General features: G+C 47.0%; 2 protein-coding genes across 9 annotated transcripts in view; one reads left to right on the top strand and one right to left on the bottom strand.

Moving 5' to 3' along the window:
• Rusc2 (RUN and SH3 domain containing 2) overlaps positions 1-19,783 on the top strand; it is a 45,896-nt gene extending 26,113 nt beyond the window's left edge. For 4 of the 7 annotated variants that reach the window (XM_048783413.1, XM_048783414.1, XM_048783412.1 and 1 more), the window contains exons 2-12: positions 4,636-6,732; positions 12,931-13,572; positions 13,781-13,966; positions 14,139-14,279; positions 16,147-16,223; positions 16,410-16,584; positions 16,675-16,780; positions 17,440-17,486; positions 17,909-18,740; positions 18,833-18,970; positions 19,055-19,783. In XM_048783413.1, coding sequence (XP_048639370.1) covers positions 4,704-6,732; positions 12,931-13,572; positions 13,781-13,966; positions 14,139-14,279; positions 16,147-16,223; positions 16,410-16,584; positions 16,675-16,780; positions 17,440-17,486; positions 17,909-18,740; positions 18,833-18,970; positions 19,055-19,256 — 4,575 coding nt within the window. In that variant the 5' untranslated portion in view covers positions 4,636-4,703 and the 3' untranslated portion in view covers positions 19,257-19,783. Of the gene's footprint in view, positions 1-4,631; positions 6,733-12,930; positions 13,573-13,780; positions 13,967-14,138; positions 14,280-16,146; positions 16,224-16,409; positions 16,585-16,674; positions 16,781-17,439; positions 17,487-17,908; positions 18,741-18,832; positions 18,971-19,054 lie in introns of those variants that run through there. The other 3 variants (XM_015492369.2, XM_048783416.1, XM_048783417.1) reach the window with 3 other exon arrangements.
• Positions 19,784-19,835: 52 nt separating this feature from the next.
• Fam166b (family with sequence similarity 166 member B) lies at positions 19,836-21,774 on the bottom strand. Of its 2 annotated transcripts, none has more exons than XM_048783419.1 (6): positions 21,651-21,774; positions 21,062-21,285; positions 20,740-20,975; positions 20,511-20,562; positions 20,239-20,436; positions 19,836-19,980 (listed from the first exon to the last, which is right to left on the bottom strand). In XM_048783419.1, exons 1-6 carry the CDS (start codon positions 21,710-21,712, stop codon positions 19,892-19,894), a joined length of 861 nt encoding a protein of 286 aa, XP_048639376.1. In that variant the 5' UTR covers positions 21,713-21,774; the 3' UTR covers positions 19,836-19,891. The 2 variants fall into 2 exon arrangements, with proteins under 2 accessions (XP_048639376.1, XP_015347857.1); XM_015492371.2 differs by having other exon boundaries at positions 20,758-20,975.
• Between the last annotated feature and the right edge of the window lie 311 nt (positions 21,775-22,085).

Genomic DNA, 22,085 nt, shown 5'->3' with positions numbered 1-22,085 from the left:
AATAAAAGAAAGGTATTATGTCCATCTATATCTAAAAAGAAAGAAAATAAACAGTTTTCCACCACAGATGCAAAACAAGGGTCCTCGGGCTGTGGAAGCTGAGATTGAAAAGAGAAATAAGGGTGGGGAAGGACTCAGACACACAAACAAGCCATAGACTGAGAAGAAATATTCACAAGACATGTATCTGCAGAAGGCATGTATCCAAAATAAATTTGAAAACTCCTACAACTCAATAAAGAAAAGACAACTCAATTTTTGAAAAATGAGTAAAATAGTCCTCAGATAATCAAGCACCTACCAGATTTCAAACACTGTAATAAGTTCTAGGGACACAGAGTTGATTGTGTTAGTCTCTAACCTCTGACCTGCATTCTAAACTGGGAGACAGAAACAAAACAAAACAGTCAGTGCCCTCCAGCCAAGGGCTCCTGTGCTACCTTCCATATATATTTGTTCTTATCCCCGGTTTAGAGGACCAGTGTTCTAGACTGTATCTGTGCATCAGTGTTTTGCCATATGAATACATGCATGTGCTGGTGATTGTTCTAGGGAAAGAATCATAAACTCTTGTATACTTGTGAATAGTTCTTGAAAATGTTACTTTTAAAAGGGGGAAGTACCCATTAAAAATCATTTGTGGCTATAACCCATAGGTGCTCTTAAAATTATGCATGTGTATAAGAAATTTCTCCATACTCCTTTTAGTCCAGGCCTTGGAATTATGGCCTGGACCTTAGGGAAAATCTAGCACTATATGTAGGGAAAAATCTTCCTTTTTAAAAAAAATAAATAATAATCCTTAAATTGTGTTCATAATGGGTATTTATTAGAATATACAGATGAAACAAAAAGAATTTAAAATAATCCAGAATCATTCAGTAGAGGTAGGAGCTATTAACATTTTGTTGCATATGTTTTAGATTTTATTCCATGCATATACACATATTTTTTTTAATGTGCCATACTTTACATGTTGTTTGTAATCTGCTCTTTTCATATAATATGTTGTGAACACTTGCCAGACATGATGGCATGATGACAATGACATATGCCTGTAATCCCACTACTTGGGAAGTTGCAGAAGTATCATAAGTTCAGGGTCAGCCTGGGCAACTTATAGTGAGATGCTGTCTCATAAATAAATAAATAAATAAATAAATAAATAGTCAGATAGATAGATAAAAGTAAGGCTGACCTAGTGGTGGAAAGCCCCTGGGTTCAATCTCCAGTACCACATACACAAACTTTAAAATATTTTGTGGGGCTGGGGTTGTAGCTCAGTGGTAGAGCACTTGCCTAGCATGTATAAGGTTGGATCCTCACCACCACAAAAAATAAATAAATAAGCTGGACACAGTGGTGCACACCTGTAATCCCAGGAGCTGTGGAGGCTGAGGCAGAAGGATTGTGAGTTCAAAGCCAGCCTCAGCAAAACAGGGTGCTAAGCAACTCAGTAAGATCCTGTCTCTAAATAAAATAGAAAATAGGGATGGAGGTGTGGCTCAGTGGTCAAGTGCCCCTGAGGTACCCAAATAAATAAATAAAATGAAGGAATTATGTCTATAACTAAAATTTTTAAAAACATTTTGTAAACATCTTTCCAAGTCAGTAATCATATTAACACAACATCATTATTATTATTTATTTCAAACAGGGCCTCACTATGTTGCCCAAACTGGCCTTGAACTCCTGGGCTCAAGTGATTTTCCTGCCTCAGCCTCTCAAGTAGCTGGGACTATAGGTGTGTGCCACCATGCCCAGCTAAATAGTGCATTATTTTATTTCATTTTTTAAATTTAATTTTGTGCCGAGGATTGAACCAAGGGGTGCTTTACCACTGAACTACACCCTTAGTTCTTTTTTATTTTTTATTTTGAGGCAGGGTCTCCCTAAATTGCTGAGACTGTCCTTGTACTTGTGATCCTCCTGCCTCAGCCTCCCAAGTAACTGGGATTACAGGTGTGCTCCACCACACCCCGTTTAGTGTAATATTTTTAAGGTTCATTTATATTGTAGCTTGTATCAAGACTTTGTTCCTTTTATCACCAAATAATATTTCCTTGCATGTACATATCACATTTTGTATATCTATCAGTTTTTGGATATTTGGATTGTTTCCACTTGAATAATGCTGCTTTGAATGTTTGTATACAAGTTTGGAAGTAGAATTATTGGATCTTGTAACTCTGTTTTTAATATTTTGAAGGACTGCCGGGTTATTTTTCCAAAGTGGCTGCATCATTTTACAATGCCCTCAGCAATGTTTGAGGGTTCTGGTTTCTTCACACCATCAACACTTGTTATTTTATTTTGTATTTTAGCTATCCCAGTGGAAGCGAAGTGGCACTACATTGTGGTTTTTATTTCTTTATTGACTAATGCTGTGTGCCTTTAGTTACTTTTATGTCTTCTTTGAAGAAGTATCTGTTTAGATTCTTTGCTCGTTTTTAAATTGTGTATCTTTGTTGATTGATTGATTGTGGCACTAGGGATCAAACCCAGAGCCTTGGGTATGTTAGGCAAGTGCTTTACCAGTGAGCTACATTCTCTGTGTTATCTGTTGAGTTGTAAAAGTCCTTTATATATTTTGATAAGATATATATCTTTTCGGGCTGGGGATATAGTTCAGTTAGTAGAGTGCTTGCCTTTCAAAGATATATATCTTTTCAGATACATAATTCGCAAATATTTTCTCCCATATAATGGATTGGCTTTTCACTTTCTTGGTGGTATCCTTTGAAGCGCAAAGGTGTTTAATTTTTGTGCAATCCACTTTATCTGTTTTTTTCTTTTTATCACTTTTGCTTTTGGTGTCCTAAGAAACTATCACCTAATTCAAAATAACAAATATTTACTGTATATCTTCTTCTGTAACTCATAATCTTGTAACTCAGTTTAGCTTCTCTGGTTTCTGCCTTCCTTTATCTCTACCTCATTACCCAAGTCAACATACAAGGGTTTGGAGTCCAACAGAGAAGACTTCCTCTCAGAAAAGGGAGGAGGAAGAATCTAAATACTTGCTTCTTAGTTTTAATATGATTTAATTTAACATAAATAATTATATTTTATTATAATTTTCCCTCACACATATATTTATTAGCCATTTGCATTTTTTCTTTAACAAGTATGACTTGTTCATGTCCCTGAGCATGTGTAACTTACTTGCTCTTTCCTGTACTTTTCATGAAGAGCTGTGGCCCTGTGTCAAAATGAGTTAGAAATCTTCAGAAATCCATATCAGGGGTTCAGTTAAATGATGAATAAAAGAAAGATAGTGGGGGATTTAGACTCAGAGTAAATAAAAAGAAAATGATAGGAATAAAAAGGGAAAGAAAAGAAATGAATGAATCAGGGAAAATGATATATGAGGAGTCTAAGTGAAGAGAAGACTGTGGGGACCTGCACTTGGAGGTACAGAGACTAGAACTAGAGGAAGCCACTCTGCCATGGTACAGCCAAGAGACCAGAGAATCTCAGAATGGACTCTGTGTCCTTAGAGCCAGGCAACCTTGAACAAGAGAGAACTTCAAGGTATCAGAGGTGAACTTGGAAAGAAAGACTTTCTAGGGAATTCTAGTAGTGAAAGTTCTGGGCTCAAACTTGGCAGAATTTGGATGGTTCAGGAGGTCTGTACCCTTAGACAAATATCAGAAATACATTAGGCCCATCATGTGTGCCAAGCCTTGTGTAATGGTATGATAGAGTGAAACAAAAGAGATAAAAATAGTCCCCACCCCCATGGAGGAGGGAAGAGGCCAGCATCAACCATACTTGCAGTCGCCCTAATGTCCACTTCAGCTTACACTCAAGAAGCTCCAGTATAGTAGTGTGAATATTAGAATTCATAGTCATTAGAGAGGAGAAGGACAAGTATTCTGGGATTCTTAGGAGGAGAAGGGGGTCAGAGGTGACAGCCACTTGGTCAAATAATATAGTATATTTAAAAATACATTTCTTGCTGGGCATGGTGGCACATGCCTATAATCCCAGCTATTCAGGAAGCTGAGGGAGTTGAATCTCAAGCTGACTTCCTTATATACAAGGGCAGCCTGTGAAAGGGCTCTGGGTATAGCTTAGTGGTGGAATGCCAATGGGTTCAATACCCAGTCTACAAAATAAATATATTAATTTCTTACAAATTTATAGCTATGACTATATAATGTATTGGTCTTGATTTCTCCGCCTGTCCATAAACTTGAATGCTGAGCTCTGTGTGAGGCATATCTGTATCCCCTCTGTGTCTTGGACCTTTTCAGACATCCTAAATGGTTTTCCCTTAATTATGTCACTAAGCAGAATTAGTCATTGTTTACCGTTCAGAACGAGGTCCTTGCAAGAGAAGGGGAAAGAGCTGTCCCTGAGATCCCCAGATCTTTATATGTGGCCTTTTGTCACAATTGGATGCATGGTGACCTTAAAATGAAGAGGGACCCTAGGACCTGGATCTGTGCAATGCAGAAAGTATGATGGGGTCCCCACCTGCCTTATCAGGCTATGCTTTCAAGGCTTCATCTTGACCCAGAGCCTTTTTTCCTCCTGGACTCTTCTCCACTGAAAATACTGTTAGGAAGGGCATGTCCCTGACTTCCAGGGAGGTGACATTAGGTTCCCTTTCTTTCCCTCTCTCTCCAGGTGCCAAGCTCTCCTGATGAAATGTGTTCTGCCCCACTGGGCTCCAGGGGCAGTGTCTGGTGCTGTTGATGCCCTTGTTCGAACTTTCCAGAATGGATAGTCCCCCAAAGCTGACTGGAGAGACCCTCATCGTGCACCATATTCCCCTAGTGCACTGTCAAGTTCCAGACAGGCAGTGCTGTGGAGGGGCAAGTGGAAATAGTGGAAGCACAAGACCTAATCCTTTCTGCCCACCCGAGCTGGGCATCACCCAGCCTGACCAAGACTTGGGACAAGCTGACTCCCTTCTATACAACAACCTGCAGTCTACTCCAGGGGCATCTACACGGTCAGCAGATAGCACCAAAAGTAGAGGACGGGATGGAAGAGGCTCTGGGGTCCCCAAACGACACAATCCCTTCTTGCTGCAGGAGGGTGTGAGTGAGCCAGGACTTGGGGACCTGTATGATGACAGCATTGGTGACAGTGCCACCCAGCAGTCCTTCCACCTGCACAGCACCAGCCAGCCCACCTTCCATCTATCTTCTTTCCAATTACCACCGTCTGGCCCTGGAGGGGGCAGGCCATGGGGAACAACACGCAGTCGGGCTGGAGTGGTGGAGGGACAAGAACAGGAGCCAGTGACCACCTTGGGTACTCAGCAGTGCAGCACTAGCCACTGCTGCCGGCCAGAGCTCGAAACAGAGACCATGGAGCTGGATGAGTGTGGAGGACATGGTGGAAGTGGCAGTGGAGGGGGAACCAGTGACACCTCTGGCTTTTCCTTTGACCAGGAATGGAAACTTAGTTCAGATGAATCCCCAAGGAACCCTGGACGCTCTGGCTTGGGAGCTCAGCACTGCCGCTGCAGTAGCACATCCAGTCAGTCTGAGGCAGCTGACCAGTCTATGGGCTATGTCAGTGACTCCTCCTGCAACAGTTCAGATGGTGTGCTGGTCACCTTCAGCGCCCTCTACAACAAGATGCATGGCAACTCCCGTGCCAATCTCAATTCAGCCCCACACTCCTGCAGCGACTCTTCCTTTTGCAGCCACTCAGACCCTGGCGCCTTCTACCTGGACCTGCATCCCTCCCCAGCTGAGTCTAAGATGTCTTGTGAGTCCCACCACCCTGAAAGTGGAGGAAGGGAAGTGGGCTGTGGTTGTCCTCACACCTCATCTCCTGAGCTTGATGCCAACTGTAACTCCTACCGCCCACACTGTGAGCCCTGCCCAGCGGTGGCTGACCTCACAGCCTGCTTCCAGAGCCAGGCCCGTCTTGTTGTGGCCACACAAAATTACTATAAACTTGTCACCTGTGACCTGTCCTCCCAATCATCCCCAAGCCCAGCTGGCTCTTCTATCACTAGCTGCTCTGAAGAACACACCAAGATAAGTCCCCCACCAGGCCCTGGCCCAGACCCAGGCCCCAGCCAGCCTTCTGAGTATTACCTCTTCCAGAAGCCAGAAGCTCCGCCAGAGGAACAAGAGACAGTGGGCTCCTCCACAGAAGCAGTAGCTGCCATGGGCCCCACTGTGCTCGAGGGGCAAGTGTACACCAATACTTCACCCCCCAACCTCAGCACTGGACGTCAGCGTTCTCGAAGCTACGACCGCAGTCTTGAGCGCAGCCCTCCTGTCCGCCTGGGCTCACTGGAACGCATGTTGAGTTGCCCAGTACGTTTGAGTGAGGGATCTGCAGCCCTGGCTGGGTCCAGCTCCCCACCCAAGAGGGTCACCTCCTTTGCTGAGCTAGCCAAGGGCCGGAAGAAAACTGCAAGCTCTGGGTCCCCACCACTTCGGGTGAGCGTTGGGGACTCCTCCCAGGAGTTCTCACCCATCCAAGAAGTCCAGCAAGATAAGGTGGACCCACTGGATGAGGGCACTCGCTGTAGCCATAGCCTTCCACCCATGCCCTTGGGGCCAGGCCTAGACCTACTTGGCCCAGAGCCCTGGTCCACTCAGGTCTGTCAGGGCCCCCAGTCCAGTGAGACTCCACCAGCTGGCCTCAGAGCTACTGGGCAGGTTCCCCTGGCCCCACTGATGGATCCAGGGTCTGCTCTCCCTGGGAGCCCAGCCAACAGCCATACCCAGAGGGATGCAAGAGTTAGAGCTGACGGTAAGGAACTCAGAGGCTGGAGAATACCAAGATATATGCATGACCTCCTTTGGTGATAGGTCCCCAACAACCACCCCATCCATACCATGAGGGATTCCTCAGGCTAGATCTATTATCTTTCCAGTTCAGGGCAATGTCCTTCTGCCCTGGGGTGGGGGCAGCAGGGATGGGGAGCAGAGGGAAGAAAAGAGAAGCTTAAAAAATACACTGGAGGGCTGGGATATAGCTCAGTTTGTAGAGTGCTTGCCTCGCATGCACAAGGCCCTGGGTTCAATCCCCAGCACCACCAAAAAAGAAAAAGAAAAGGCCTTTATAACAAATTTGAATAAAAAAGTTAAAAAATTAAAAAAAAAACCACACTGAAGAGATGGAATCTACAGGACTTAGATACTGATGTATTAGGAAACAAAATATTCATAAGATTGTGATTCTCAACCCAGATGACTGGAAAGATGATGAAACCCTGAATAGGGATTAGAAACAGAAGTAGATTTTTTTAAAAAAAAAATATTTTTTCTTAAGTTTTAGGTGGACACAATATCTTTATTTTACATTTATGTGGTGCTGAGGATCAAACCCAGTGCCTCATGCATGCTAGGTGAGCACTCTACCACTGAGCCACACCCCAGCCCAGAAACAGAAGTAGAATTATTAAAAAAAAAAAAAAAAGGACAAAGGAATTGTTCAATTTTGGATATTTAGGAATTTGCAGTGCTTAAGAGACAACCAAAGGCTGTGTCCAACAGGAAAACCGCACTGGATAGCAGTGGAGTCCATTCTTTATCAATTATTAGAGCTACTCTAAGAACTTGAAATTTAAACTAGGGACCAGGGCACGCACCTGTAGTCCCAGCCACTTGGTACATTTATGCAGGAAAGTTGCTTGAGCCCAGGAGTTAGGCAATATAGTGAGACCCTGTCTCTAAAAGTAAAAATTAAAAAAGAGAAAGAACCTGTGACCTAGCCTCCCTAGGCCAGCCTTTTCCCTATTCATTTTGTTGTATTTTAAGTATTATTATTTTATATCAGCCTTTGTGTTAAGGTGGTGCTGGTGACAGAAATAATGAGAAGGACAATCTGCCCTCAAGGAAATCCAACTAAGGAAGGAAACAGATCATTCAAATGCAAAGATGGCAGTATATGCTGCTGGTCAGAGAGAGGGATATCTAAATCAGAATGGAATGTCAGGGGAGGATGGCTAGCACAGTTTACATTTGAGCCCAATCTAGAAAAATGATGAGCATTAGGTTTTGTGGAGACTTTTAAGAATGTTCTGGGCTCATGGAATAGTCTGTACAAAACCACGAAGGCACAGAATAGCTTGATGTGTCCCAGGAATGCAACTATAGTAGTAATTCAGTATAGCCATTGTAGGATGGGAATGGAAGCACTAAAGGATTTTAATCAGGGAAGTAGCTTTGTTGCTGCTCTTAATGTTTGTTGTTGTTTGCTTAGATCCATAGTCTAATTTTAAAGTTCACTGGTGGTTTGGATGGGTGATGGACTGAAAGGGTGTCTCCATGGAAATCAGGAGAGACCACCATATAGATTGGAAAGTTTGTGGAATAAAAATAGTTGAAGCTATGTGAGTAGATAAAAAAAGGAAGAATGTGTGGAGTTACAAAGCCAACAAGGATAAAGGTCTGGGGACACTATGATTTCAGGGTGAATAGAGCAACCTTCAAAAGAGATTGATNGGCTTCTCAAAGGAAAGGGGTTAAAAGTATTGGGCTGGAAGTGTGGCTCAGTGGTAGAGCAGCTGCCTAGCATGCGTGAGGCCCTGGGTTTGATCCCCAGCACTACAAAAAAAAAGATTGAGGTGAAGCCAGGTGTGGTGGTACACGCCTGTAAACCCAGTGATTCAGGAGTCAGAGGCAGGAGGATTGCAAGTTTGAAGCCAGTCTCAGCAATGTAGCCAGACCCCCAGACCCTCAAGAACTTAGTAAGACCCTATAACAAAATTAAAAATAAATAAATAGAAAGTTCTAGAGGTCTAGTTCAGTGGTAGAGGACCCTGGGTTCAATCCCTAGTGCTGGAAGGGTGGGGCTGACTTAAGATGACTTTGCCAGAAAATAGAAGAAAACCTATAAGAGAGTGAAAAAGAAAAATCACCGCAAGATAATGCAGACAGATCTTGAGAGCAACTGTAGGAGTACTGAGGGCAGAAGCCAGATCTCAGAGAGCTTGGAAGGAGAGGGGGGAATACAAAGGGAACAAGTTCTCCCACAGCCGCACTGCAGCCTTAGGTTGGGTCTTTTGGCTTCTCAAAGGAAAGGGGTTAAAAGTATTGGGCTGGAAGTGTGGCTCAGTGGTAGAGCAGCTGCCTAGCATGCGTGAGGCCCTGGGTTTGATCCCCAGCACTACAAAAAAAAAGAAGAGTGTTTTCAAAAAAGTCACCTGTGCTGTTGGGGATCTCAGCCCATCAGAAGACTGCACATACCCAAACATAAACAACTGCCCTGGGGCAGAGTTGACAAGGAGGTCTGTAGGGAAGAGGCAGGTTCGGGGATTGGCTAGAGAGAGCAATTTGGAACCCACTTCTTCTTAGACTACAATGTCTGGGGGTGTATCTAGTGAGATGCTGTGGCTGGCATTCCATGAGCATGAAAAGTCTGGTCGGAGAAAAGAGAGGCATTCAGAATTTGTTTCTATCAGTGAGATTTGGTTCTCTTCTATAAGTCTCCAGTAAGTGGGCTGAGGTCGTATCTCAGAGGGAGAGCGCTCACTTAGCATGGGTGAGGCACTGGATTCGATCCTCAGCACCACATAAATATAAAATAAAGGTATTGTGTCCACCTACAACTAAAATATAAATTTTTTTAAAAGTCTCTAGTAACCTACCACAGGGCTTTTATCCTGACTTGATACACACAATTGTAGTTGGACACCATACCTTTATTATTTATTTATTTATTTATAAATATTTATTTTTTTAGTTGTAGATGGACACAATACCTTTTTTTTGTTGTTGTTTATTTGTTTTTATGTGGTGCTGAGAATCGTCTAGCATGTGTGAGGCACTGGGTTTGATCCTTAGCAAAAATAAATAAAATAAAGGCATTCAGTCCATCTACAACTACAAAATATATAATTTTTTTCAAAGTTAAAATCATAGATTAATTCATAGATTCCAGTGGGAAGAGCTGATAGTTTCCCCACACTTCTGACCCAATGAGTGCTTACTGGTGTTCCATGGAGTTCTCTGCACTACATTTTAAGAAGAAACTGGAAGACTTGGGCTGTTCACCCAGAGAACAACAAACTCAAGTGAATATAGCCTCTGTCTCCAATTTTCTTAAGGACTATCACATAGAAAAGTGATAAAACCTGCTCTCTGTATTCCCTGAGAGAAATGAGACACATTCCCCAGAGTGGGCCTCCTTCTTATCTGATTCTCCTGCCCCAATTCACACCCTGGGACATTATAAGGAGGCTTTTTAAAGAGTAGGAATAAATAGTTAATTCAGACATACTCTGTGTAGGTGGTACAATAAAGCTGTGGTTGAGAGGACCTAATCTGATAGTCAGCATCAGCTCAGCCTTGAAATGTGATTAAGTAGAAAGAAGGATGATGTTCCCAATGGAGATAGCAGTGTGCTTAAAAATGGGGATGGAGTTGGGCATGGAAGGGCAGGTTTGTAATCCGGCTACTTGCCAGTATGAGGCAAGAGGATCACAAATTGCAGGCTGCCCTGAGCAATTTAGACCCTGTTTCAAAATTTTTTTTTTTCAATTTTTTTCAAGGACTGGGAGCATAGTTATTTGTAGAGCACTTGTTTAGCATGTGACAGTCCCTTGGTTCAATTCCCAGTGCCAAAAAAGAAGGGAAGGAAGTGTGGAGGGAGAGAAAAAGAAAGGAAAGAAGGAAATGGGGATGGGTAGGGAGAACAGAGTTAAGGACGGTAAGTTAAAGTCCTAGGGAAGAGCAGCCTGATTTATGCCATGTGCAGGCACCTACTCACCTGAGAACATTTGACTTTATTCTGTGGTCACTAGAAACCACAGGAGATAAAATAAGGTAAATTATTTCAGAAGGCTAGCTGATTTATGTATAGTGATTGTGAATGCAGTGAAACTGGCATGAATCAAAACTGGGGATTCATTCAACTATTCAGTACCTACTATGTACCAGGCCCTATGTTGGGCCCTGGGGATACAGCAAAGAACAGTATAATCCCACTTTTCTGGGGCTTTTACAAAAAGTAATAGGCAATAAATACACAAAAATAATTTCTGATGATATTAAAATGCTAAAAAGAAGAAGAAACAGGGTGATGAGACAAGAGTGACCTGCCAGAGGGGTGAGGGTGGTCAGAGAAGGTCTTACTGGGAGGAGTGATATTAGAGTTGATGTCTGAGTAGTGAGATTTTAGAAAGAAAGAAGTCACGGTCTCGGGTGCAAAAGGCAACAAGGTGTTAATGAAATTAGTTTGTAAGGACAGAAGGAAAGTGTGGCTAGAACAAAGTAAGCAAGGAAGAATGACACTAGGGAGGGTGGGAGGATATAGTTTGAAAATGTCCCCAGGGCATGTTTCTGAAACACCTCCCTAATGGGGCTGTGGTTCCCATCCATCATGACTCACTGATGTAAAAGAGATGAGGTGTAGGAAAACCAGGCTGACTTCACATTGTGAGTAGTGTAATGTGGTGGAGAGAACTTAGACCCCAAAGTCAGAATCTGGCCTAGACAGAATTCTGGCTATGAACTTGAGCAAATGACTTAATGTCTCTAAAGTTTAAAATGCTGACTGTCAAGTAAGAATATAGTCCTGTCTCTAATAGAGTTTTGAGCCACTCTTTCAGTGAGCCACACCCAGGGTTTTTGCAAATGTTTGTGGCGCCACCTTGTGTTCATTCACAGGTCCACCGCATGTTCTGTGTTTTCTTAGGCATGTAGTATATACACAAACACGGTCCTGGGGTTCTGTGTTTAGTTCTGAACCCCATGAAGTCTTCTGACCTGAAGACTGACTGAAAGAACAAGACATCAACATGCTTGTGCAGAGGGAACAGATGTGGATTCTGAGGTTCCAGTGCCAGGGTCATGGAAGAGCAGCAGTGGGGGTAGAATGATAACAGGAAGGCTGGTTTGGGCTGCTACAAGTAAAGAAGTATTTTTCAGGGTGTGGTGGTATACACCTATAATCCCAGCTGCTTAGAAGGTTGAGGCAGGAGGATTGCAAGTTCAAGGCCAGCCTTGGCAACTGATTGAGACCCTGTCTTGCTAACAGTTGGGGATGCAGCTCAGTAGTAGAGTGTTTATTTGCCTAGCACATGACAGGCTCTTGGTTCAATCCCCAGTACTAAAAAAAATGGTGATTTGCTCAAGAATGAAACATGCTGATATGAGTGGAGACAGGATGATGAATGAGTCAATAACATGACAAAGTTATTGTCAATAACAAAGTTATTGTCAAAGTGAATAACATGACACTGAGAATCTGTGACTCTAACTCTTAAGAGTTTAGGCCTTAGAAACAAAGAAAACGATGTTTCTGTGGGGCATGGCACACCTGTAATCCCAATAATCCCAATAATTTGGGAGACTGAGGCAGTAGGATCTCAAGTTTGAGGCCAGCCTCAGCAAGTTAGCATGGTCCTTAGGAACTTAGTGAGACCCTGTGTCAAAATTTAAAAAGTAAAAAGGTCTGGGGCTGTGGCTTATTGGTAAAGCACTCCTGGGCCAGGACCAAAAAAAGAAAAAAAAAAAATGGTGTTTCTGCCAGTAACAAAAATGGAAGAAAGTATCAGGGAAGCTGTTTTAAAGTAGCAAATTTTTAGTGAAATTAGTGAAAGAGCCCTACATCAGAAGACTCTAAAGATCAAAAAGGAAGTCAAGGTTAATGCTGTGGGCTCGTGAGTCATTTATATGAAAGTCTGAACTTAAGCTATTCTATGCAAGAGAGAAAGTGTGAAGTGAGATATAAGAATTGTGTCTTAAGGTACATGTACCTTTGAAGTGAAGAAAATGAAGAAGGATTGAACAGCAAAGAGATATAAACAGACCAGTATCATAAAAACATAGGAAACATGTTACAGAAGGAACAGTGTCCCTCCCATGACTCCTGCCCTATTCAGTTCGAACAACCTAGGTCCTGCCCCTCTTTCCCAGGGGGCATCATCTACTGTCTCTGCTTCTGTGTTTTCTTCATGGTGGGTTTCAGTGTCTGATTCCTTCTCCATACCTGTTGCTACAGGGGGTGGTGCTGAGAGCCGACCAGTCCTTCGCTACAGCAAGGAGCAGAGGCCAACCACGCTGCCTATCCAGCCCTTCGTGTTCCAGCACCACTTCCCCAAGCAGCTGGCCAAGGCCCGGGCTCTCCACAGCCTTTCCCAGCTCTACAGCCTCTCTGGCTGCAGCCGTGCACAGCAGCCTGCCCCACTGGCTGTCCCCACTGCTCCAGGCCCAGCCCCAGCTCCCTCAGGGGAGCCACAGGTGTCCACACCCCGAAACACTGGCAGAGGTGCCAGGAAAGCTGGGCCTGAGCCAGAGACCTTACGGCCATCACCCCTGGGCAGCTACTCCCCCATCCGGAGTGCTGGCCCCTTTGGGCCCAGCACTGACTCTTCTGCCTCTACTTCGTGCTCCCCTCCTCCAGAGCAGGCCACAGCCACAGAAAGCCTGCCCCCATGGAACCACTCCTGTCTTCCTACCGTCCGGCCTGCCACCTCCCAGCAGCCACAGAAGGAGGATCAGAAGATACTGACCTTGGCTGAATACCGACTCCATGGAACAGGAAGCTTGCCACCTCTGGGCTCCTGGAGATCTGGCTTCAGCCGGGCAGAAAGCCTGACCCGAGGAGGTGGTGAGGGCAGCATGGCCTCCAGACCCAGTAATGGTATGGACTTCATCCCCAGCCCAAGCAATTCTACCTCTCCTTTGAATGGTTTCTTATATTCTAGCCTGGGGTCAGGGGTTGAAATATTTGCATCTCCTTCCCCAGCGCCCTAACCCTGAGGCTTTAGTGGGCCCACTGGTTGGACATGAAATGCTGTCTCCTTTTAACTCTTGCTTGTCTGTTTCTTCTGCTGATCTTCTGCTTCCAGCCAACCACCTTTCCCCTCAAGCCCTCAAGTGGCGGGAATACAGGCGGAAGAACCCACTAGGGCCACCTGGTTTGTCAGGGAGCCTAGACCGAAGGCCACAGGAAGCTCGGCTGGCCCGCAGGAACCCCATCTTTGAGTTCCCTGGTTCCTTCAGTGCTGCTAGCCATCTGAATTGCCGACTAAATGGTGTGTGGGCAAGGTCCCCAATACACCCAGGGCAGGCTCTGCCACAGCTGGGAAGGGCTGGAAAAGGGATCAGTTCCATAGGAATGTGTCTCAGAGAGGGTCTAAGATAGTGAACTGAGCTGGAACTCCTGGAAAGACAGTTGTTTGGGATTGATTTTTCTCTTATTTACAGGTCAGGTAGTGAAGCCGTTAACACTGACCTGCCCTGACTTGCAAGACCCCTTTTCCTTGACTGAGAAGCCTCCAGCTGAGTTTTGTCTGTCCCCAGATGGCAACTCAGAAGCCATTTCCATCGACCTCCTTCAGAAGAAAGGTACATACAATCCCCAGCTCAGGCCAGGGATTCTGCTGCCACTATCTGTGTACGTCTGTTGCCCTACTATCTAGGCCTCCAGAATATCTCCCTGTCTTAAAAGTCAAAGTGCTGAGAAGGACCTGGAGAGCACTGGAGCAAGAGGTAGAGGTTCATGTACTGTGAGTGAGCAAGTGTCATTTGCAAATGCTTAGGCACCAGACCTCAGCCCCTACCCTCACTGAGCCACGTATAGTGAGGGATGGGTGGTGGGAGCATGGGGGAATGGAGGAATTTTGGACTGGGCAAAGGGGAGGGTGGGGATGGGGCATGAGGATAGGAAAGATGGTGGAATGAGATGGACATCATTACTCTAGGTACATGTATGATTGAATGAATGGTATGACTCTATATCATGTACAACCGGAGAAATGAAAAGTTGTGCATCATTTGTGTACAGTGAATCGAAATGCATTCTGCTGTCATGTAAAACTAATTAGAATAAATTTTTTTTAAAAATATTTTTTAAAAGTATAGTGAGGAAGATCACTGTGTAATAAGTGCCTACGTGCTGTAGTGGGCATACTGAAGGGACAAGAGGACCTGGCAGCTTCTAGAAGCATGTTGGTGATATCTGATTAGATGAGGACTGACAGGAACCTCCCTATTTGGCAAATAAGTGACCACTGAATTAAAAGAGCAGTTTCATGGAGATGGTGGGGAAATGATTGAGTATAATTGCAGGCTAAAGGGTAGAAGCCTGGAAGGAGGAAAAGATGAAGCTAAAGTTTCTTGCCCAAGTTCCTTGGGCAGGTGAGATCCAAAGCTTAGGGAGAAGAAAGAACTGGTCAAGAAGAGGAACAGCCACTGCCTCCAAGATAAGGGGGAGGGAAGGAGGAGGCATAAACCTGATATACTGTTTTTTGTAGGGTTTGGGTTTTTTTGTTTGGTTGGTTGCTTAGTTTCATTTTGTTTTGTACTGGGGATTTAACCCAGGGTTGCTTTACCACTGAGTCACAACCTCAGCCCTTTTCATTTTTTGTTTTGAGATGGGTCTCATTAAGTTGCTTAAGGCCTCACTAAGTTGCTGAGGCTGGCCTCAAACTTGTGAACCTCCTGCCTCAGCCTTCCGAGCTGCTGGGATTACAGTGTACGTCACTATGCCCAGCAAATCCAATATAAGTTTTGGAGGGAAAGGGAAGTTAAAGGAATTCATAACCAGTGGCTTCTGTTCTCTGTGTGAAGTAGATCCAAGGGCTTGAAGTGCAGTAAACATTTGACACAACAGCTTAAGGGTTTAGCAGAGGGTGCTAACTAGGCAAATACCAAAGAAGTGCCTTTGTTTGGCACCAACATAAGGGACCTGAATTTTCTCCATCCTCAGTCAGTGGCCTGTTTTCTCAGAGCAGATATTGATAGTAGAATTGATCCAGGATCAGAAAGGCTGGGAAGTGAGAAGGTTTAGGGTCTTGGCAGAGGTGGCACTGAGTTGGGCCCAGGCTGGGAGGTAAAAAAATGAGGGGCTGGGCATGGTGGGCACACCTATAATCCCAGCAACTTGGAAAGGCAAGGCAAGGCAAGAGGATTGCAAGTTTGAGGCTAGACTCCACAATCAGTAAGACCCCATCACCAAATTTAACATTTAAAAGAATGGGGATGTGACACAGTAGTGGAGCACTCATAGGCTCAATTTCTCAGTACCAGAGTGGGACAGGGAGTACAGGAGGGGCCTGAACATGCACAAACAGAAAAAGGCAAGGACTGGGTGTCTCCGTGAGACCCAGGGACACTGCGAGTAAGTGTGGGAGCGCTGCCCCTTCCACACCGAAGTTCATTCCAACTGGATCGACTAAGAATTGGTTCAAGGACTTGTCAAATTCTCTTGCAGGACTGGTAAAAGCTGTTAACACAGCTGTGGACCTCATTGTGGCCCATTTTGGCACAAGCCGGGATCCTGGGGTAAAGGTAGGCAAGAAAATCTGTAGACCTTCACCCTGTATGCTGCTTTCTTCCCTTGCTTTCTTGCATTTAGAGCCCAGAGTTGGAACTCGGGGATGGGGATGGCAAGAGGAGAAGGAACCCTGAGGGCTGACTTAGAGAACCAAGGTCAGACTTCACATGATTTCCTGAACTTCCCTACTGCATCTGCAGGCAAAGCTGGGAAATAGTTCAGTGAGCCCCAATGTAGGCCATCTGGTTCTGAAGTACTTGTGCCCTGCGGTCCGGGCTATTCTAGAAGATGGGCTCAAGTCCTTTGTATTAGATGTCATCATCGGGCAGCGTAAGAACATGCCGTGGAGTGTAGTTGAGGCTTCTACACAGCTAGGTAAGTTTTGGGTGGCAATATTGGAACCCCATACTGAATTTAAGGCCACAGAAGTCAGTTGTGTAACCTCCAACTCTGCCTTCCTCCCAGGCCCATCCACCAAGGTCCTGCATGGCCTCTACAACAAAGTCAGCCAGTTCCCAGAGCTCACCAGTCATACAGTGCGCTTCAATGCCTTCATTCTTGGCCTGCTCAAGTGAGTGTGGAACAGCAGGCTCTTCTCTACAGCCAGTCCTGTCGGGCTCTGCCTCCTCTCAAGAACCAGCTCCCTCAACTGAGATAGAAGGAGTAGATCTGTGCCAGGGCCCAGGCTTCCTTTCTTCCCAGCTGGCTACAGCCTCTCAGTAGGCACTGCTTTCCCTTTACACCCACAACCCTCTGATACTGATCACCAACATGGCCTCCTGCTTTTACAAATCCATATTGTGGCTTATTTGGAAATTAATTGGCTTCGGTTTCTCTGGATCTTGTGATCCCTGATCCATTCAGTTCCAGCTCTGCTTCCAAATTCTTCTTGAACTGTAGGGCCACCTTAGAACCCATGCAGTAGTAGTATCCTTTCTTAGGTATGGGCCCAGATCACTCCCTTTGGCTGCCTGTCCTCTCACTTAGTAGCCACGCTGACTTCTTGGGTCTTGTGCAGGCTTCTAGGGGAAGTGACTCACTTGTAAACTACATGTCTACCCCATTCCTCATGTCCCCACTGACTTTCCAGAATTAGGTAGTATTCAGGCCATAGAAAGAGATTTCACCTATATTTGCTGTCTGTATCTGACCCCTGTACTGTGTACTTTGTACCTTATTATCTGGCTCTATCCACACAAGACTCAATTTTTTTCACCTGTCTCCCTACAGCATCCGGTCCCTGGAGTTCTGGTTTAATCACCTCTATAACCATGAAGGTAAAGTCCAGAATCTGCTATGTTTCTCAAAGTCAATACAGGCAAGACCTCAGAGACTCAAAAAGAGGGAGAAATTACTGTATTTTCAGGTGCTGGAGGTGGGGGCGGATTGGGTACACGCAGACCACACAAGCCTCTTCCTCAGAGCTTTGGGCATCGACCCAAGTCCTCTCCTGGTTTCTACTTGACTTAGACCCTTGCAGGCAACAGGAGACTCAGGCGGTCTGGAAGTTAGAATGACCAGAAACTCCTCTCTTTCAGATTCAAAAGCTGTCACTTCAGGTAGTGGAGTTTGTACACTGCACCGCTGCTGGGGGCCTGGTGTGCACCGTAACAGCACACTGCTGGGCAGCAGCATGTAGTGGCTCCACCTCAGTGTCCCACTCAGGTCAGGCTCTGCTCATTCCCTCTCTTTCCCTTAGATATCATCCAGACCCACTACCATCCCTGGGGCTTCCTGAGTGCAGCTCACACCGTGTGCCCTGGCCTCTTTGAGGAGCTGCTGCTACTGCTGCAGCCCCTGGCCCTGCTGCCCTTCAACCTCGACTTGCTTTTCCAACATCGGCTGCTGCAAAGTGGGCAACAGCAGCGGCAGCACAAGGAACTGCTGCGGGTGTCTCAGGACCTGCTACTATCTGCCCACTCAACGCTGCAGTTGGCCCGGGCCCGTGGCCAGGAGGGCCCTGGAGACATGGACAGGGTAGCCCATGGGGAGCGAGTGAAGGGTGTGGGTGCTCCAGAAGGAGGAGAAGAGAACGAGGAAGAGGAGACAGAAGAGGTGGCAGAGACATCTGGGGGCTCAGGCCATGGCAGGTGGGCCCGAGGTGGACAGGCTGGCTGGTGGTACCAGCTCATGCAAAGCTCCCAGGTCTACATTGATGGCTCCACTGAGGGTTCTAGGTTCCCTCGAGGTAGCAGCAATAGCAACAGTGGCAGCAGCAGTGAAAAAAAGAAAGGGGCAGGAAGTGGGGGGCCTCCCCACGCTCCACCCCCCCGAGAGGGAGTAGTGGAAGGGGCTGAGGCCTGCCCTGCCCCTGAGGAGGCCCTTGGCCGGGAGAGGGGCTGGCCCTTCTGGATGGGAAGCCCCCCAGACTCTGTGCTCGCTGAGCTGAGACGCAGTCGGGAGAGGGAGGGGCCCACTGCCCCACCAGCAGAAAATGAGGAAGGGACCTCAGAGCCTTCTCCTGGGGGCATCAAGTGGGGACACCTCTTTGGTTCCCGAAAAGTTCAGCGGGAAGCCCGGCCCACAAACAGGTGAGATCCTCCCCATAGTATGGATGTGGAGTAGGGAAGCCTGACCTAAGCCAGGGCATGGACAGAGACAGAGCCTGGCTGCTCTCCCCTAGGCTGCCCTCGGACTGGCTGAGCCTGGACAAGTCCATGTTCCAACGAGTGGCACAGACTATGGGTGCCCGCCGCGAGACAGAGCCCAAGGAAAGCCTGCAGGAGCCACACTCTCCAGCCCTGCCCTCCAAGCCCCCCTGGTGAGCTAGGAGAAATGGAAGGATTGGGGAGCTGGGTTTGACTATCAGTGGGGTTTTTCTGACCTCCGTTTGTTATTTCTCCAGCGAGGTTCAGGCTCTGTGCCACCATCTGGCCACAGGCCCAGGACAGCTGAGCTTCCACAAGGGAGATATCCTGCGGGTGCTGGGGCCAGCTGGAGGAGACTGGCTGCGCTGCAGCCGTGGCCCTGACACTGGCCTGGTGCCTCTGGCCTACGTGACGTTGACCCCGACTCCAAGTCCAACCCCTGGAAGCAGCCAAAACTGAGGCCCTGTGCATGCTGGTGGCCTCAGGGACCCTCATCAACCCCAGACTCAGAGCCCAAGAGCCCTGCCCAAGCCCTCTGACTTGGCTACAGAAAGTAGACTGAGAGCTGGGGGCCACATATCCCTGTGCTGGCACCTGCTCCCTGTGCTCAGTATTAATTACTCCCCTTTAACTGTCCCAGTGACCTCGCCCACACCTCTACCCAGAAAAGGAGGGAAGGGGTGCAGCACTGGGCTGCCAGGATTCCCCTGGCCCATCTGGGCCAACCCTTCCGGGGGTCTACATAGACAAAGCAAGTACCTGTGGCAGGAGATGACCTAGAAGGCCATCTGTAGGGTTCCCTAGGCAAGGTGGTAATAAGAATATGTAACAGTATTGGGGCCAGATCCCTAAGCCCCCTCAAGCTGTAAATAGGCTGTGACCAGTGCCTGGTCGTCAGAAGAGGGAGGAAGAGCCCAAGCTTCTGTTTATGTATTTATTTATTTATTTATTACACCTATTAATAAAAAAGGTGCTCAGCCTCCAAACCATTTCCTTTGTGCTCCCACTCCCCCACCCACTGCCCGCCAACTCTTTTCTTCCAAAAATATGGCCGGGATAGAATGAAAGGAAGGGAGAACTTGAGATCCAGGTACCTAAGCCAGGAGCTGCTTTTGGGTGGTGCTGAGGCCCAGAGCATCATGAGTGAGATGCCCAAACGTATGGCCAAACTGGAACTTATACCCTGTGTGGCCAAGAGAGTCTGTCATATATAGCCAGTAGCCTGAAAGCCATTTAATTCTCAGCCAGTTGCCTAGACCACCCAAACTCTGGTCCTAACTCTGCCCTGTGAGCTACCTTAGTTTCCTTTTTTGTCTAATGATAAAGCTGAATCATATGATCCAAGATCCCCCCATTTGTTCTAATCTTCCAAGCCATGCCCCCTCCCATCCCACACACATAAACATTCCAGTCCATGGTGCCTCCCTCAGGCTAGTCTCACCTGGCACATAGCCCCCATAGTGAGGTAGAAGACCTAGGTTCTGAAGGTAGGTCCTGGGAAGCGGGGGCAGAGTTTTAGAATCCTTCTGGGCCCTGCCCAGTGAGTTCTTCTGCCCAAATTCCTGCAGTGCCTGGTTGGTGAGCGCTGGAAAGCTGGAGCCAAAGAGGAAGCGGGCGCGGGGCACATAGCCAGTGAAGCCTGAGTGGATGGGGACACTGAGTTAGATATCCTGTGGGCCTCCCCATGCCTTTGGTCATTATCCACCTCCTTACCTGACATGAAGAACTTCTGAGGGTCTGTATCATCCATGGAGTAGGGGGAGGCCTTGCGAAGGAAATTGATAGAAGAAAAATAATGCTGTCAAGTTAAGCCCCTGTTCTCTTACACAAGCTCCCAGGAACATGGGCATTCAAGCCCCGACCCCTGTACCCACAGTCACACTACCCATGGTCAACTCCCCGGCCTGGACGCAAAGGAAAAGCACCCCACAACACTTCTCACCAGTCTTCTTGGTCTTACTTGTTGTTTCTCCCGCTTCAGCTCTGGCTTCTTCTCTGCCTCCAGCTCTAACTCTGACATTGGCTCTTGGTCTTTCTCCTTGTCTTTTTCCCTCTTGGCCTCCTTTGACAGTTTTTTACTCCCCTGCCCACCATGCCACTGAGTAAAACCATTCAGAGCCTCAGCCCAGACCTGGTTGCAGTTCTTAGCAAAGATGAACTGTGCCTGGGGTACAAAACCTGGTGTGCAGGGAACAAGGAAGATATGTTAGTACTGGGGACACATGCTATGGGATGGCAGCCCCTGTTCAGGCTGGTATACAAACCTGTGTACCCAGGGATCATGCTGGAGCTGAGCCTTTCATGCCCATGCCTGGGAGGGAGGCTCTTCCTGGGAAGCTCAGGAGATCTTGGAGGACGAATGGGAGGCAGAAGTGTGCGGTGGGTAGGGGGCCAGGCTAGGCCAGGAGGGCCTCGAAGTAGCTGACCAGTCAGCTGCCCGTAGGTCTGGCCCATGCTGAACCGAAGTAGTGGGCAATGTCCAGTGTACCTGTAGCACAGGACCCACCCACTCACCTCCAGAATCCCCCTGCCTCACCATCCCCAGAGACAGAAGAACCCTCTAAAGCCTTGATATTTCTGTACTTGGCTATGCAGATATTCGGAGCAGGTGTTTCTAAGGCCTCTGCCTGGGCTTCCAGTCCTACTTCTCTGCTGTTCCCATGGAGAAGACAACATAGAACTTTGTGACAGACCCAGCTATTGCATCCTTTTGCTTTTCCTCCCTGCCCAGCACCATAGATACCTTGGATCTCTCAAACCAATACATCCACTTGACCCCAAGGGTTAGGTGACCCAACTCCTATATCTAAGTCCCAGAAGCCAGCAGAGGAGTACTCTGAATAGAAGTCTTACCCTGGGATATAATGAGGGTTCAGAGGACTGAGTCCTGGGATGAAGTTGCTGGACACAGCCATGGGAACCCAGGAAGTTCCTTTTGTTTCCCTTCCTGCTGAGCTTCTGTGTACTGTGTCCAAGGCTGTGGAACCAGAGGAAGGAGGCGGAGCTGGAGGAGGAGGGGGTAGGGTAGCACTAATGTGATGACTAGTGGGAGCCAAGGCCAGCAGAGCCAGAGAATGGGCTCACCGGTGTCTGCCACAGAACAAGCCACCCAAGGCAAGGAAGAGGCTGAGAAGTCCAGTTTGTCCATTCCGAGAAAAAGGAAGCCTTGAGGTGGGAGGGCAAAAACCTCTAGGACCCTTCAGGTCTCTACCAGAAGTCTTCCTTGAGGCCTCCCTGTCTGATCAGGGCCTGAGGAGGTATAGCTGTGGTGCCCCTGTGAGTGAGGTC

Source organism: Marmota marmota, unplaced genomic scaffold (genome assembly GCF_001458135.2).
Source record: "Marmota marmota marmota unplaced genomic scaffold, marMar, whole genome shotgun sequence".
In the NCBI taxonomy this organism is placed as follows: domain Eukaryota; kingdom Metazoa; phylum Chordata; class Mammalia; order Rodentia; family Sciuridae; genus Marmota; species Marmota marmota.
The sequence above is the reverse complement of the archived record's forward strand: the minus strand, read 5'-3'. Positions and strand labels throughout refer to the sequence as shown.

Excerpts from the sequence above, each read along its gene's own strand:
- Fam166b (XM_048783419.1), bottom strand. The coding sequence starts at position 21,712 with ATGGCTGTGTCCAGCAACTTCATCCCAGGACTCAGTCCTCTGAACCCT. Across the intron at positions 20,976-21,061 it reads CATGATCCCTGGGTACACAG|GTTTTGTACCCCAGGCACAG; the intron begins GTTTGTATACCA and ends CCTGCACACCAG. Across the intron at positions 20,437-20,510 it reads TCAGAAGTTCTTCATGTCAG|GCTTCACTGGCTATGTGCCC; the intron begins GTAAGGAGGTGG and ends CCATCCACTCAG.